This window comes from Enoplosus armatus, chromosome 24, assembly GCF_043641665.1.
Source record: "Enoplosus armatus isolate fEnoArm2 chromosome 24, fEnoArm2.hap1, whole genome shotgun sequence".
NCBI classification, from domain to species: domain Eukaryota; kingdom Metazoa; phylum Chordata; class Actinopteri; order Centrarchiformes; family Enoplosidae; genus Enoplosus; species Enoplosus armatus.
In genome coordinates this window covers 2,306,934-2,320,817 of record NC_092203.1, presented here as the reverse complement: position 1 = coordinate 2,320,817, position 13,884 = coordinate 2,306,934, and the positions used below count along the sequence as shown (strand labels likewise).

Genomic DNA, 13,884 nt, shown 5'->3' with positions numbered 1-13,884 from the left:
AACAGAAATGTAATAGATAAATTGTTGAAATAGCCAGCTTCTGCCACTCCAAGGGATAGTAGCACACTTGTAAACTTGACCAAGGCTACTGAGAATACAGGGGGGGGGGGGGGGGGGGCAAGACTTAAGAGTCTCCAGCCATGCTAGCAGTGAGGCGTGAAGCTAAATGCTAAAATCAGCATACTAACATGCTCACGATGACAATGCTAAAATGCTGATGTTTGGCAGGGTTAATATTCAACATGTTAGTTTAGCATGTCAGCATTGCTAGCATTTGCTAATTAGCGCTGAACACAAAGTACAGCTGCGGCACTTTTATCCGGCTAGACTGAGTTTGGGATAAAAGTTATCATTTGCATTTGGGGGGGGGGGGGGGGGGGGGGGGGGTTTAAAGTATAGTTTTGGTCAAGCTGAAGTATCTTTGATGTGAGCTCATGAAGCTTAGTTTGTGATGAAAAGGAGATGATTTGCCCTTTAAGATATGCTTTAAGCGACCCCCATAACAAGGAGTAAGCGGTGGAATCATTCTGATTTAGAGTAAGAAAATCGGCAATAGAATTTGAGATAAACTCAGAGGGGAGGGGGGTTAAATCTTCAAAGAGAAGGACTTTTAACATGGGAGGAGAATTTGATCATTTGCACTAAAAGAAAGATATCTACTGATAAACCGGCCAGTGGAAAGGTGAAGATCATCAGCTTATCACAGTCATAGTCTTAATGGGATGTCAACACAGATAACAAGCTGTTCCAGCTGCTCCCCTTTCATTCGTGGGTTTACAGGATTAGGACCTCTGAGATTGCTCGGCAACGGCGGCCATGGAAACGCGCCATCCGGGCTTCAACTATCTAGAGATTTAGGTGACAATGATCTCGGCACAACCCCACTGTTTCGTTCACTGGCAGTAAAACACCTGGGTTTAGTTTTCCTGGGATGCTGACAATGGGAGCACTGACCTGCGCCCATTTCGTGACCCCAGAAACTGTCCCAGGACCGGGGGCAGCTAAAGACGCCGGTCTGGAAATGTTCTGGGTAATTATTTGCCCTGGAAAAAAATACCTCTCTTTCCCCACAAAGGGAGATTTGATCTAATCCTAGTTTGAAAAAGCTCTGCAATAGAGGAGTGTGACCCACAACACTGCAAACAGTTTTTCAGAACAAGATTAGGAATTTAATGAATTAGTACCTGGCCTCATTCTGCTCAGAGGATTAATTAAGCTTTTCACATTTGTCAACATCTTCTATTTTTTTTCCTATTTTAAATTATGACTGCCTTTCGATGACTTTTTGACCTTCTGCGACCATTACGTTTTCCCCATCTTCCTGTCACTCTTCGCCCCCCCCCCCCCCTCCCCATTTAAAATGAATTGCTCAAAGTTCAGTCCTCTCGCTGTACTGTAATAGTTGCTCGGCAGCCCTCGGACAGAGCTCCGACAGGACGCACCAGAAGCCGACTGAGTCTGTAATTAGCTCGTCTCTCCGCTAAATGTTGTCATGTCGTGCAGTAACCTTCAGTGCGGCTTCTCTGTTTCTGGTGGTCTCACTGTTGATGACAATCGCACTATCAAATTCAATCAAGTTACCCTACAGTAACAGTCCAACAATGTCAGCTTGATCACAAAGTGTGCCGTTAAGACAACAAAGGGCACCAGCACAGAACACAATGTGACAACAACACTGATAAAAAAAACTAAAAAAACAGATTAAAATTCACAGAGAACACGAGCAAAACAAACTGGAAGAGATGGTGCTAGTGTTTATGTGCATGTGTGTGTGTGTGTGTGTGTGTGTGTGTGGAGGGGGTTTACTCCACTACATATATTAACATAACTACATTTATTAACATAACAGTTATCAAACAGATTAAGCACGACCAACGACGACATTAAAGTACGACTGTGAATGCCTCAGTACATTCTGTTCTTTCATTTCAAAAACAAATCTTGAATGCAGAACTTGAAATGGAGTATAAAGTAAATGTTCTGAATACTTCTTCCACCACTGCGAATAGTGGTGTGAGGCGGATCTTTAACATATTTTTTGTCACAACAGCCCATAAACTTCCAGCTACAACGGGCCAACCTGAGGCAGAGGCCGACGGGAATGTCTTATTTGGTCATAAACAAGAGCATCGGACAAACTCAAAGTGTGACCTGATGATGGTGCTAGATGAAAAGTTAAGGGATTGTGCATAATTGCAAAATGCCATGGCAATCTGTCAAACAGTTGAGATATTTCAGTGTTGGACTGACCGACCGAGGAAATGCACTTCTCCGTAGCTTGAAACAATACCTCCTTTCTGCCACTAGATGGAGCCATAACACTGTAAAACCAGTATAGATTTATACTCTAACTCGTTGCACTGCCTTTCTTTGGTGCTGCTGTTATAATGAGGACTTGAAGTACTGGATTCCGAAATTCTGGTGCAGCCCGTGAAACTTAATGACATGAACTGACATGAAAATGTCAAATTAGAATTCATTCAGTCAATCCGCCATACAAATCTCTCCTATCTCTGTTCCTCATCTTGTGTCCCTTCTGTCAAAGACTTTTCAGATCCTTTCAATTAAAGACTTCCTCCTCCTGCAGATCCCCTTGCAGACCCTATGCACACTGTGTGGAGTGATGACTAGTGTGTGCACCCCTGTGCCCTCCCACCACCACCACCACCACACAAACAATACACAACAAGCGATTGTGCATCAGTGAATGATATGCACGCAAAAGTATTGGTTCCCAGGCGTAGATGCTTGACCGAGCAGGTGAAGGAGAAGCAAAATTCTGCAGAACAGCCAACGCTGACGCACCTGTCCCGGACCGACCCTCCCACCTCCTTCTCTGTCACTGCTGAGGGAAAGATCTCTGTCCTGTCCCAGTCCGGACTTCCGAGCCACAGGAAAAAAAATGGGAAACATGGCGACAGAGATCGCTGCCTTTCTACTGACCATCTCGGGGTGGATCCTGGTGTCGTCCACCCTGCCGACAGACTACTGGAAGGTGTCCTCTGTGGACGGGACGGTCATCACCACAGCTACCTTCTGGTCCAACCTATGGAAAACGTGTGTGACGGATTCCACTGGTGTCTCCAACTGCAAGGACTTTCCTTCGATGCTGGCTCTGGATGGTGAGTTCTGAGGTGACTGTGGTTGTTGTTGTTGTTGCTGTAGCGGTGCATGACGCTGTCTTTTTGAGGTCAGAGACTGAAATACATATATCATTGTGCGCGTTTCTGAGGAACTGTGCATCTGCGCCTGTCCATCTGACCGAAGCACTGATGCCCAAAATCTTGAACACCTGTTGTTTTTTGGATGAATGACCCCCATTGTAAATAAATGCATTTGGAACTTGATATTTCCTTTTCTGACTCTGGCTTCAGGCCACAAACAACCACAACATTTAAAGTTGAAGGCCAGCGAATGAGCTGAGCTGGAATGACACAACCTCCTAATGGATCCGAATGAAGCAATCTGAGAAAGTCATACAGTCATACAGAGGTCACTTGTCACTTCCCGTTACTTGCTAGTAACACTAAGGAAAGGCATTGCTTGTAGATGTTCTAATTCTCATGTCGTGAGGCAAACATATCAGTTGTCACTTGAGAAAAGAGAGTGTTGCTCTCTACAGTAACAATTTAAACTCCTTTTCAAACTCCCGTCCTTTTCCTCTAAGCCTTTGGTTGAAAGCAGCGGTTCACAAAAGGTCTGAATAAAGGTTGAATTAATCTGAGGGGTCACCAGATGATTAAAAGGGCAAAAAGAAAAAGGGTTTTGCTCATTTTAAAGCTTTTTTTTCTTGTGATGTGATTTTCTTGGCCACATGAGAGCAGTGGGGTTTGTCCCTACGAGTTCTTAAAATGAGACAACCAAGGACCAACTCTCCCTTCTTCTGTGTCACTGTCGTGAAGCCTATATCCAGGTGTGTCGGGGTCTGATGATCGCCGCCGTATGTCTGGGTTTCTTTGGTGCCATCCTCGCCTTGGTAGGAATGAAGTGCACGAAAATAGGAGGCTCGGAGACCACCAAGGCTCGTCTGACTGTCCTCTCTGGCTTCCACTTCATCCTCAGCGGTAAAAGCCACGAAGCGTATCGTTCTCCGTGTCTGGATTTATGGGGGATGTAGCATTTGAGATGCACTTCAGGAAGCTTTTTGGAATAAATTAATGTTCAACTGAATTACATTATCAGCTCTTTCTGCTTGGATTTCAGTCAGAATTTGAAGTAGAAATCCTCTTACTTTTCTCCGCAGGCCTCTGCTGCATGACTGCATGCTCCATATATGCCCGCAGGATCACAACTGACTTCTTTGACCCCCTCTTTGTTGCCCAGAAGTAAGTATTCAGGATTAAAGTAACGATTTGTTTGACAGAAGATCAAAACCACATTCAGATGAAAGGAATTCCAGTCGTGCATTTCTCTCTTGTTTTTCACCTCAACCCTTCAGGTTTGAGCTGGGAGCAGCTCTCTTCATCGGCTGGGCTGGATCTGTGCTGTGTACCCTCGGAGGACTTATCTTCTGTCTCTCCTTGTCTGAAGGCTTCAGCATCAGGCAAGATTGCTCGATTTTTCTGACATGCTGGGTGCTAGCAATGTGATCCCACGTCCGTCATCGGCAACAAGGACTGAGAGGGAATCTGATTTGGACGGACTCTGAACGGCGCCGAGTTGCTAACTCGATCGTGCAATTTAAATAATTACTTTAACTGCTACGGAGAGACGGTTACGGTCGAAAACATCCAGTAGTTTCTCTCAACATCTTGTCTCATAATTGCTGAAAATACAAGGCAAATGGTATGATCGTCATTTTGATTAGTTATACGGCCGCTGACTGCTGAATGTTTCCTTTGTTACAGCCATGTAATAAGGACTTTTTTTGGAAGCGAAAGTCACCTTGACTGAGGGCACCCTCTAGGGAAGTGTTGCGTCCGGCAAAGACCTTCTCTTTTGGTGACATCCAGGGTCATCATTCTGTGTGTCAGTCCTGCTTAGCATAGCCTTATATTGCGGATACAGCGAGAAAGGAGGGAAGATGCAAAGAAATATTCAGCAGGATTTTGTTCCAGGCCAGTAAGGATACATGTGGCTTCCAGAGATTTGATGGATGATCACTTTGTCGTGGTCTTTAAATCACAGGTCTCCTCAAGTCTTTGTTCTACTTAAATCATATGAAACTGGGATCGACGCATCTGTTGCGTGGCTCTAGGGACGGTAATGTCTGTCGGTTGGTCAGTCCACCACTTTGGTCCAAACTCAATTATTTCAACAACTATTGGATGGTTTCCTTGACATTTTGCCAAAGTCATCAGGTAAATGTTTTTTAATTTGTCCAATATGACCAAATACTTAACTAATGACATTCAGCCTCAGCTGTAATCTAATATCGCATGTTAGCATGCAAACACATAATAATAATAATGCTAAACATCAGCATGTTAGCATTGTCATTGTGAGCAGTGTGCTGACGTTAGCATTTAGTTGTGCCTCAGTGCGGCCTGACGGAGAAGCGAACGTGGCTGTAGACTCTTATTCTTCAGCAAAAATTCAGTAAGATTTGGCGCCAGAAATTTGATTATTAACCACTTTGTCATAACCAGAGACTGCTATCCTGTTGTCCACCAAAATCCTTAAATACATGTTCACATTCGTGATAATAATAATAATTTATTTATTATCTGCACAGAACATTTTAGCATTGCAGCCCTACTTTAAAATGACGTGTCTCCTTTTACTTAAGTCACGTGACAAACGGTGGTTAACTGGAATGGGGATCAAAGCATACGGCATGTTTTTGGCTTTTGCACGGCTTCATTTCTTTTCTTTTCCCATTGCAGGGCGGAGTACTCCTACAGTAGAGCTGCATCATTTGTGACAACACGCAACAAGCACAGCAAGACAGCAAACGGCCAGCACAAGGAACCAGGGGAGCCGCCGAGGCAGTTCGGAAGAAATGCCTATGTGTGAAACGGGACTTCGGCTTTAAATATGGCCGCTTTTTGGCACATTTCTGTCAATGGCCCGTGTGTAAAAAGATAAGCTTGCTTTTCTTTTAGGGCAGGAAATTTGATTTGGCACAAAACACCGTTCAAACTCTCCGGTCACCTTCAACAAGCTGGCCTCTCCTGCCTGTCTTACTGGACGCATATTAAATGTCTGTTTTATCGTTCGTGAGTCAAAGGCCAGTTGGACATCAATATTTAAAAGGAGTCTGCAATACATTTTAAAGCATTTTTCTGGCTTTCCTATCCTTTAAAACTACAGGATGTCACACAGATGGCAAGTGCACCTTTTTTTTTTGTCAGCGTATGTTATATGAGTTTTGTAACTTCAGTGGTTATAAACGTGTTTTCTTTTTGTTTTTCCACATTTAAAGCAGTTCTGTTTTTAATTTCTTTTCCAAGGTGTTTGTATTATTAGACCATTAGATCATAAGCATGCTGTTTTGGAAGCAACAAAATTCTGTAAATGTGACCAAATCTTATTTTAATAAGTAAATAAAAGTAACAAAAAAAAAAAGAATAAAATCTGTTAATATTGAAATGATCATAAGAAGGCCTCTCTGGTTTTCTTGGCCTGGACTGATCTGACCTCCAAGGGTCACGAGGTCACATCTGAGCCCTGAGATGACAACGCGGAGCTGGAGGCACGGCCGGAGGTTTCCCCTCCTATCAGCCATCCATCCCCACCTAGGAATTATTATCAATAGGAACCCCGGGCTATGTTACGCAAAACCTCCTGGCCCAGAGGTTGGATACTTGAACCAGCTGGCAGAGAGCAGCCGCCGCGTGCCTTCCGGCGCCTTGCATCCGTAAACAAGTGTCAGGTGTCCTGGGCTCTGCAGAATGCTCTCTGATATAATGGTGGTATTGTATCGTCTTGTGTCTGCATTACTTATAGGGGCGTTAAAACCACATGTAATGCATCAAACTCTTTCTGGCTTACACTTTTTTAAATGGTTTTCTCTTGACAGAAACCTGAACAATTACAAATCCTGAAAGCATCCTTTGAAAATACATGTCTTCACAATGCTTTAGACATTTCTAAATTGCCTCTGGTGTGTCTTTGGTGTATTCTGAGGCTCTTAAACATCCTCCCTGTAAAATACAATGACTTAAACTGTGCAGTACCCTTCAAATTTCACAGTGCTACAACTAAGATTGACAAGGGGTTCCCTAGATTAATTTAAGGAGTAGAGAGGTAATTACCCAGGTGGGAAATGACTGTTACAGTCAGTTGTGTTTATATATCAGACTATTCTTTAATATTGGCTTTTTTTTTCTTGTGAAATACTGCATAGTTTTAAACGCCAAGGAGTCTACAGCCATGCTAGCAGCTCTGTGAGGCTGTACTTAGGCACAGCTAAATGCTAACGTCAGCATGCTAACGCTGCTGATGATGCACTCAACGCCAAGCACAGCCGAGTGCGGCTGATGGGGGTGACGTTAGACCTATTGATTGATCTGAAGTCTGACAGCACCGAGCCATGTCCCTCCACCCACGACTGCATTCGCACCACCAGAGAGCAGCACCAACGCACGTTTGATGCCCGACAGATCTGAGGAGACTTCACAACGTGTAAGCGTCGAGCTGGCTGCCGCTGCAGCTTCTTTAAAGCCTGGTCAGCTCAGGTCACATAGGCATTCCTTTGTTCATTTTTGTTCTTTTGGTTTTTTTCCAGTGTCATGCTAATTAAAGCCACTAGCAGTCCACCTTTTCCAATATCTCCCTACCTCTACCAATAACTCTGCCATAAGCCGAGAGGACTTTGAAACAAAGGGGAGCTCTTTCATCCCCGCCGAACATTCATCACTCCCCCTAACTCTCATTACCTCAGATTTAACTCTTAATTACAACGGCACAAAGACGTTGCGCTGTAATTATGAGACCCGCAGCACAGTGGGGGTCTCGGCGAAATTGCTAATAACCAGCAGCTTAAAGCCAGAGGCAAAGTCGCGAATGACGCTTCGAGCGACTTAGATCATAGCAGCGGTGCTTCGTGGAACATGTAAAGGTCACTAATGCAGAAATGTGCACTGTTTTTGGTCAAATCTCAAGCAATGTGATATAATTGTAGTTGTAAATATGCTGAAATTAGAAAAAAAAAGAAAAAAGAAGGATGTAATGTGCACACGTGAACTGAGAGGTATTTGTGATTCATCATTTCACATGAAGTGCTCCCAGTTTGCTTGTTACTATACACCCTGTGAAAACAGTATAATGCCATGTGTGGCTCTGAACGGAGCTTTTTAAAGACACAGTGAAATAAAAAATACATTTCCAAGTTCTTCTACTCCTGTCTGCCATTATTGTCAGTTATCGGTTGTTATCTCTTTCGCATTGTAATTCCAATCAAATGTGATTTGTATCAGCAACAAGCTGCCCGCCAAAATTGCGGGAATACCCCTTTAATTAGTAATTAATTACTATCAATTTAAGTGGTAATTTCATTACTATCACCTCGGCTTCTATATTGGGCATTAACTGAATTCACAGTGCCAGTAATTGCAGGATTATTTAACATAGTTTCAAGAAAGTTAAATATAGAAATAAGACAATCTGCGCATGAGGGAAAGTCCAGATGGGGGCGTGAGGTCGCATTGGTAATTCGAGATAAATGCTTAGGTGAGCACTCTCAGTCGAGATCCAACTGTGGCCCATGGGAACCTGCGTGACTGCTGTCTCTCACCCACATGTACAGTAATACCGGGAAAACAACAACAACACACCCCTGATTTGTACCCGTGATGACTCGTCCTCTCCTTCCTCTGAGAAGAGCAGCTGAGACGGAGGCCACTTTGACACCGGCTCCCATTTGGACGTCCAGCTCGGGATGTGCCCGTCCTCTGTATGAGCAAGCGACGGCCATTTTATGTCGAAACAACAACAACAACAAAAAGAAAAGCAAAGCAAAATTGGATGGTGGATGAGTGATCAAGGACTAAAAGTAGGAGCGTGAGAAAACAACCTACCTGCAAGAGGTGTGAGACATGCAGATTCGTGTGGTCCAGATCTGGGGTTTCCTGATGACAGCATTGGGCTGGATCTTCGTGGCCTGCACCATGGCCATGGAGGGCTGGAAGATCACCTCCATCGGGGGCATGGGGGGCTCCTCCATCATCAAGGTGGCCTGGTACTGGTCCAGCCTGTGGAGATCCTGCTTTACAGACTCAACCGCTGTCAGCAACTGTTACGACTACCCTGTGCTCTGGTCTGTGGAGGGTAGGTGACACATTTTCCACCTCATCTGACAAGCCTAGGGGTCTCAGCTGCTCATTAACGTCTATTCGTGTCCGACTCCAGGCTCCATCCAGATAGTGCGAGGCCTGCTGATGGCAGCTCTGTCCCTGGGCATGCTGGGGTTTGTGCTCAGTCTGCTGGGCATGGAGTGCACCTACATTGGGGGACAAGACCGGTCAAAGTACAAGAAGATCTACGCCGGCGGATGGTGCCACATAATCAGCGGTAATGTAATGCAGTTTTAATAAGAGGACAGTGAGCAGATGTCTGTATGTAATGGTGCAGTCGTTTGTGTGCAGTGGAGAGCACACCGTGATTTATTCATACTTAGACTTTTTTAAGAATGTAGCAACGGTGACAGAATTGAAATGGATTTGTTTGACGCTTGGAGCCTGAAAAGATGAACCCCATTAAACTAGCGTAATATTGCAATTGACTTAATCTTATTTTATCTATGGTACGAATTACATATTACAAATGTTTTTGGAAAGCACCAATAGCAATCCTTAAAATATGTTTTTTCCCGTCTCTCTCAACATGATCTCTCTTCAGGTTTGCTGTCCACATGTGGGTATGCTGTTTATGCACAGTATGTCTCCGTAGAATACTTCAGCCCAGACTTTGACGGACTGAAGTAAGTCAAAGGGCTTCAGTGTAACTATTCAACCTGTTTCAGCAAGAGCGGCTTCAATAAAACATAAATATTTAGATGTCAAGATCACAGCCCCTCTGTTTTAACACCAACAGGTATGACCTCGGCACCCCGCTGTTCCTCGGCTGGGTCGGCTCGAGCTTTCACACGACCGGTGGTGTCTTCTATCTGTGGTCGGTGTGCGCGCCGCTCTGCGGAGGAGAGGACACGTGAGTGTTAACACATGCTGCTGTCGCAACATGTCGAGGTGGGGGAAGTGAATAAATAACTCTCCACTTCCTCAATAAATACCAGCACCCCCGCCCCTGCGCCCCCCCACGTGTGCTCAAGCGGAATGACTCATCATCCAAAACGATTGAGGCTCGGTTAGCACTGAGCGGTTTAAAAGGTGGGAGTGTGCACGTGTTCATTGTGGGTACACTCCCCTCTCACCATGTGATGTAACCCTAAAGCCATCGGTGTAAACTAACAGAGGTCTGGTGTTGGAAAAGAAAAAAAAAAACTGCATGCTATGGATCAGTTGGAACACTAGAAGGAGCTCTACACCAGTGCTGACCACGACTCATACTCCTCTTGCATCCAGTCTATAAAGAAAAAGTGTGGAGGGGGCTTTAAAGCTGCATTTCATGCTGAGAAAAAAATGACAAAAACATAATGAAATAGTTGACACAAGAAATAAAACATGAGAAATCTAAATATATAAAAAGAGTTTTGGTGCTTTAGTTGGACTCATGTCCTCAGTATGTCTACAGTCCTACAGCTTCGTGCCTGCACACATGGAGTGGTTACAATGAGCATGTATTTCTGCCAGCTTGTGTTTGCCATGTTTGACTACATTTGATCTCTCTCTCCAGGGTAATCAACGTCCGGCCGCAACCAGACCCCGAGCAAAACAAGTCCACCACGGCTCTGTCCACAGTGTCCGAGATCACCTCCAAGACCAAAGTGTCCTCTGTGTCCGAACTGTCGTCCAAGTCGGAGCGCTCAGACGTGTCCGGCATTTCCTCGCGATCCGGGCGCACGGCCAGGTCAGGGAGGTCGTCGAAGACGGGGCGAACCGCCGGGTCTGCGGGGTCGAGGTCTGGATCGGGGTCCGGCCTCTCGTCGACGTCCAGCGTATCAACTTTGTCCAAGTCGAGGAGCAGCGGCGGCAGCAGCAGCAGCAGCAGCAGCAGCCGGACGGTGTCGTCGCTGTCAGGCAGTTCAAGGAGTGAGACCACGCCGTTCATCAAGAACTCTTACATTTGAACACATGAGTCATTATGTGAGGGACAAACGTGAATGACTGAGATTAACAGGGGACGCTTTTCTATTCAATGTATGAAATTTTGTATTAAAGATTGTGTGACAAATCCTTGTTGTTGTTGTTGTTATTAGGTTGTAGTTAAGGTGCTGTCCGCCTTTCTGTGGCCTTTTAGACAGCGAATAAAACTCCACCAGGCTGATCGGGTCTGGTTGACAGTAAACAGTGTCTGCTTTGCTGTTATTCAAACCTTCCCACAAACACACCGAGCAGCAGCAATCCTACAGCTTTCATCTGAAGCGAAGCCCTCCTGCCTTTCGTTTTCTTCAACCACTGGTGGACCACTTCCTTTACAAGGTAGGGGGGCATTAAAGACCCTCACATCTGGCATCACTGGCTACTGCTTTTCCAGCTGAGTTCAAGTCACTGTTGGCAGGAGGCTGCTCCAAATGCAGCACGGCGGACACATTCAACAACACAGCGACACAAAATGAAGCGCTGCACTGTCTGAACATCTCAGTGGCTATTTGCGCTCGATTGGTGAAGGCTCTTCTATTTACCAAAGTGAAGGGATGTGGAGGAGACCGGCTCAGATCCTGGGCCTGCTGCTCTGCACACTGGGCTGGGGCTTTGTGGGTTGCACCCTCGCGATGGACCACTGGAGGTAGGCGAAATAAGAGCGAGAATTCACCTGAAGCACTTCAACAGGACTTCAGCTTTAATCATAAAAAAAAAAAAAAAAAAAAAAGACGTCGTCACAAGTGATTTTTTTTAGCTGACATACTCACAATGGATCCTCGTGGTTGTGGTAATACTACTCTTTGTCATTTTGTGTCACGTTTTGTATTTTCGCACTTGAGGGTGGCCCAGCTGGGGGGTCAAGGGGGTTCCTCTGTAGTGGTGGCAGCCTGGTACTGGTCTGACCTGTGGAAGGACTGCTATGAAGACTCCACAGCTCTGGTGAACTGTGTGGACCTTGGGGTGCTGTGGGCAGTCAAATGTGGGTACACTGACAAACAATCACTCATTGCCTTTGATTCCGCTGACAGAATGCGAAAACAGAAGTCGGTCACAAATGATCTCAGCCATGAATGAATGAATTCGTGACCCAGATGTGTGTTTGTCTGTTATCAGCGTACATCCAGGCAGTCAGGGGGCTCCTGATGATTGGCCTGTGCGTCGGCTTGATCGGCACAGTGCTCTCATTTTCCGGAATGGAGTGCACGCACATCGGTGGAGGCCGGCGAAGCAAAGACAGGACGTTAACAACAGCATCTGCTTTCCATCTGGCGGGCTGTGAGTGTGACTTGCTGGCATTTACAAAGCCTCGGCTGATGCGAACGCAGCTTCTCAGAACATCCGCTCACTGGTTCGTCTTGTTTCCCACCCCCCATCCCCCATGTGTCATCGGCTTTCCCTCATGCAGGTGTGTCAGACGTGGCTGGTTATTGTTTATACATAAACAAGGTGACGGCGGCTTTTTTACACAGCAAAGCAGATCCGTCAAAGCTGAGGTAACATGCTCTTTGAATGACGCTCATAAATAAGTAAATGTGAGAAGAAGCCAATTCAAACTTCTATCTCTTCAGCTATGAAATTGGACCACCCCTGTACCTCGGCCTGGTGGGGAGTTTCCTCATTTTACTGGGCTGTACAGTTCACTGTGCAACTGCATGCAGAGCTGACCCCCCAAACAGGTTTGTCAACACACCATTGAAACTGAATCATTTCACCCAAACTATAGCTGCTATTTCCAAGAGACGCAGGGCTGTAACAACTCACTCATGTAGTTACTGTTGATGTTGTTGTTGTTTCTGACTGGACACAATACTCTCTCCGCAGCAGACATCCCATAGTTCCCTCCATCAGAGAGAGGGAAGAGGAGGAGGAAGAGCTGAGAGCGTCAAAAAGGTCAAAAGCCTCCCAAAGCGTTTCTCTGTACAAGATGGCTTCTGTTGTGGTTGTGTAACACGACAGGTGAATGTTAACTGCCCAGTTCAAGGTGCAGCACATCATCGGAAATTCAAAAGCGCCATGTCTGATCTGTCTGTGATTGTCAGACAGATCAAATGTATTGTATTATTGAGTCTTGTGCAAAAATAAACAATGTAAACACAATGGTTTCCATCCTCTGCCATTCTTTTTTTTTTTTTAACTTTACCCCAAAAATAAAGGAGCTGACAAAAGATGACACGGTGTGCTTGTTTGTGAGTTTCACCCGAATGTTCTGTTTGGGGTTCATCTTTAACAGCTCAAAATACAAACTTATATTATAATATTGTTTTATCAGCTCGATGCTTCATGACTTTCATACATACATATATATATATATTTTTTTTTATGCTGCACAACCTCTCCCAAAATCAAAATAAGCCTATTTGAATTTCTCTTATTAGAGTTTTCTAACAACAAAAGTACTAAAAAGTCATATATATCTATATATATGATATATATGACAATGCTTTACGGTCATTTCTGAATTTTGTCACCAAGCCCAGTTTGTGGCTCAGCGATGGATGACCACTTCAATACTTTCCTTCATTTTGGGTTTTAATGAGGTCAGAAAAGAAGGAAAAATAAACATTTGGTTGACTTTGCAACTGTGGAGGAAACCACAGCGCTGGCGTGATCCAGCAAGACGTAATCCCTTCTCTGCCTTTTCCCGCCTGAGTGCTGGGAACGCGAAGGATGCTTACTTGGCAAAACTGTCTAACAGATAAGACGAGAGGGAAGCCAAACACCCACACTGCTGGGCTGACAC

The 13,884-nt window shown here is 45.0% G+C and overlaps 3 protein-coding genes across 4 annotated transcripts; all 3 read left to right on the top strand.

Moving 5' to 3' along the window:
* Positions 1–2,744: 2,744 nt before the first annotated feature.
* Positions 2,745–5,955, top strand: cldn10a (claudin 10a). The gene is given in 6 exon segments (XM_070930609.1): positions 2,745–2,823; positions 2,826–3,122; positions 3,903–4,064; positions 4,244–4,325; positions 4,439–4,543; positions 5,826–5,955. Coding segments are annotated over 6 exon segments (855 nt in total).
* A 2,853-nt stretch (positions 5,956–8,808) lies between these two features.
* Positions 8,809–11,223, top strand: cldn10e (claudin 10e). The gene is made up of 5 exons (XM_070930662.1): positions 8,809–9,210; positions 9,292–9,453; positions 9,781–9,862; positions 9,976–10,089; positions 10,735–11,223. The coding sequence occupies exons 1-5, from the start codon at positions 8,979–8,981 to the stop codon at positions 11,126–11,128; spliced, it is 984 nt and encodes a 327-aa protein (XP_070786763.1). The 5' UTR covers positions 8,809–8,978; the 3' UTR covers positions 11,129–11,223.
* Positions 11,224–11,386: 163 nt separating this feature from the next.
* LOC139306714 (claudin-10-like) lies at positions 11,387–13,231 on the top strand. 2 transcript variants are annotated; one of them, XM_070930664.1, is made up of 6 exons: positions 11,387–11,787; positions 11,984–12,123; positions 12,258–12,419; positions 12,550–12,637; positions 12,713–12,820; positions 12,969–13,231. In XM_070930664.1, the coding sequence occupies exons 1-6, from the start codon at positions 11,696–11,698 to the stop codon at positions 13,090–13,092; spliced, it is 714 nt and encodes a 237-aa protein (XP_070786765.1). In that variant the 5' UTR covers positions 11,387–11,695; the 3' UTR covers positions 13,093–13,231. The 2 variants fall into 2 exon arrangements, with proteins under 2 accessions (XP_070786765.1, XP_070786764.1); XM_070930663.1 differs by having other exon boundaries at positions 12,966–13,231.
* The last annotated feature ends 653 nt before the right edge of the window (positions 13,232–13,884 follow it).